Consider the following 1,000-nt stretch of genomic DNA (forward strand, 5'->3'; position numbering starts at 1 on the left):
CTGAGGCAAAGACAGGAAAAGGTAGCATTTTCAGGAAAAGGTGGTTAATAAGAAAACAGAAATTAGTGAAAAAGAAAAAAAATTCTTCATGACTTCAGTGTCTCCAGGGTGTCAACCAATTAGCATCAGCCATCCAGAATCCAGTACCTGCAAACTTAAAAGGAATTAGAAGTCCTCTATTTTAAACACGTAATACTCAAAGTAGTCTATCTTTGTTAAAATAAGTGTACAAAATAAGAATATAATTGTGTGTGTGCATGCATGTGTGTATATATTTATATGTGTGCTCAGATGATAAAAGGTGCTTAATTTGAGTAATGAAATAATGGATTATTTTATTTAATTTTTTATTTCATAATTTTGGTTTTCGAATTTTCTGTGAAGTAAATGAGTTACTTTTTGATCAAAAGAGGAGAGGTTGTTAGGAAACTGGTTTTTCCTTGGGGTGTTTCCATTCTTACTTACCTTCCTGAAATCAGTGAGCTTGTCCTGGATCCGGGCCTCCACTCTCAAATGCCCTGCAGACGTTCTTGCATTTATAGCAGGCCTTGCGCCACGGAAAATTCACTGCTTTACAACGCAGGCACTCCCAAAAATTTTGACTGGGATGTATAAAAGGCTTCTGCTGATGCTGGGAATCTGAGGATTTTTTCTCTTTGGGTTGCTTGGACTTTAGCTCCTGTTTCTTGGGGCTTTTTCTCATAATATAACATTTGCTGGACCCCCAGGGAGGTGTCCCCTGGAGCCTCTCTGGACCTTCTTGTTTGGGGAACTTGCTGCTGCCCATGGAGTACTTCCCCTGGGGCATCACTGGACATTCCTTCTGGCTCTGGCTCCTGCTGTCTCCCTGGGGCACTGTCCCCTGGGGACACACAGCACCTTCCTCTCGGCTCTGGCTTCTGCCGTGCCCAACGGAGGACATCCCCTGGGGACACACAGCACCTTCCTCTCGGCTCTGGCTTCTGCTGTCCCCCAGGGAGGACATCCCCTGGGGACACAC

At 44.1% G+C, this 1,000-nt stretch overlaps 1 protein-coding gene across 1 annotated transcript in view; it reads right to left on the bottom strand.

Annotated features, from left to right (window-relative positions):
- Positions 1–475: 475 nt before the first annotated feature.
- Positions 476–1,000, bottom strand: part of LOC120882601 (testis-expressed protein 13D-like) — a 1,677-nt gene continuing 1,152 nt past the window's right edge. The window contains exon 2 of the mRNA XM_040266621.1: positions 476–988. Coding sequence (XP_040122555.1) covers positions 476–988 — 513 coding nt within the window. The remainder of the gene's footprint in view (positions 989–1,000) is intronic.

The sequence above is a fragment of the Oryx dammah genome, unplaced genomic scaffold, assembly GCF_014754425.2.
Source record: "Oryx dammah isolate SB20612 unplaced genomic scaffold, SCBI_Odam_1.1 HiC_scaffold_23, whole genome shotgun sequence".
Taxonomy (NCBI): domain Eukaryota; kingdom Metazoa; phylum Chordata; class Mammalia; order Artiodactyla; family Bovidae; genus Oryx; species Oryx dammah.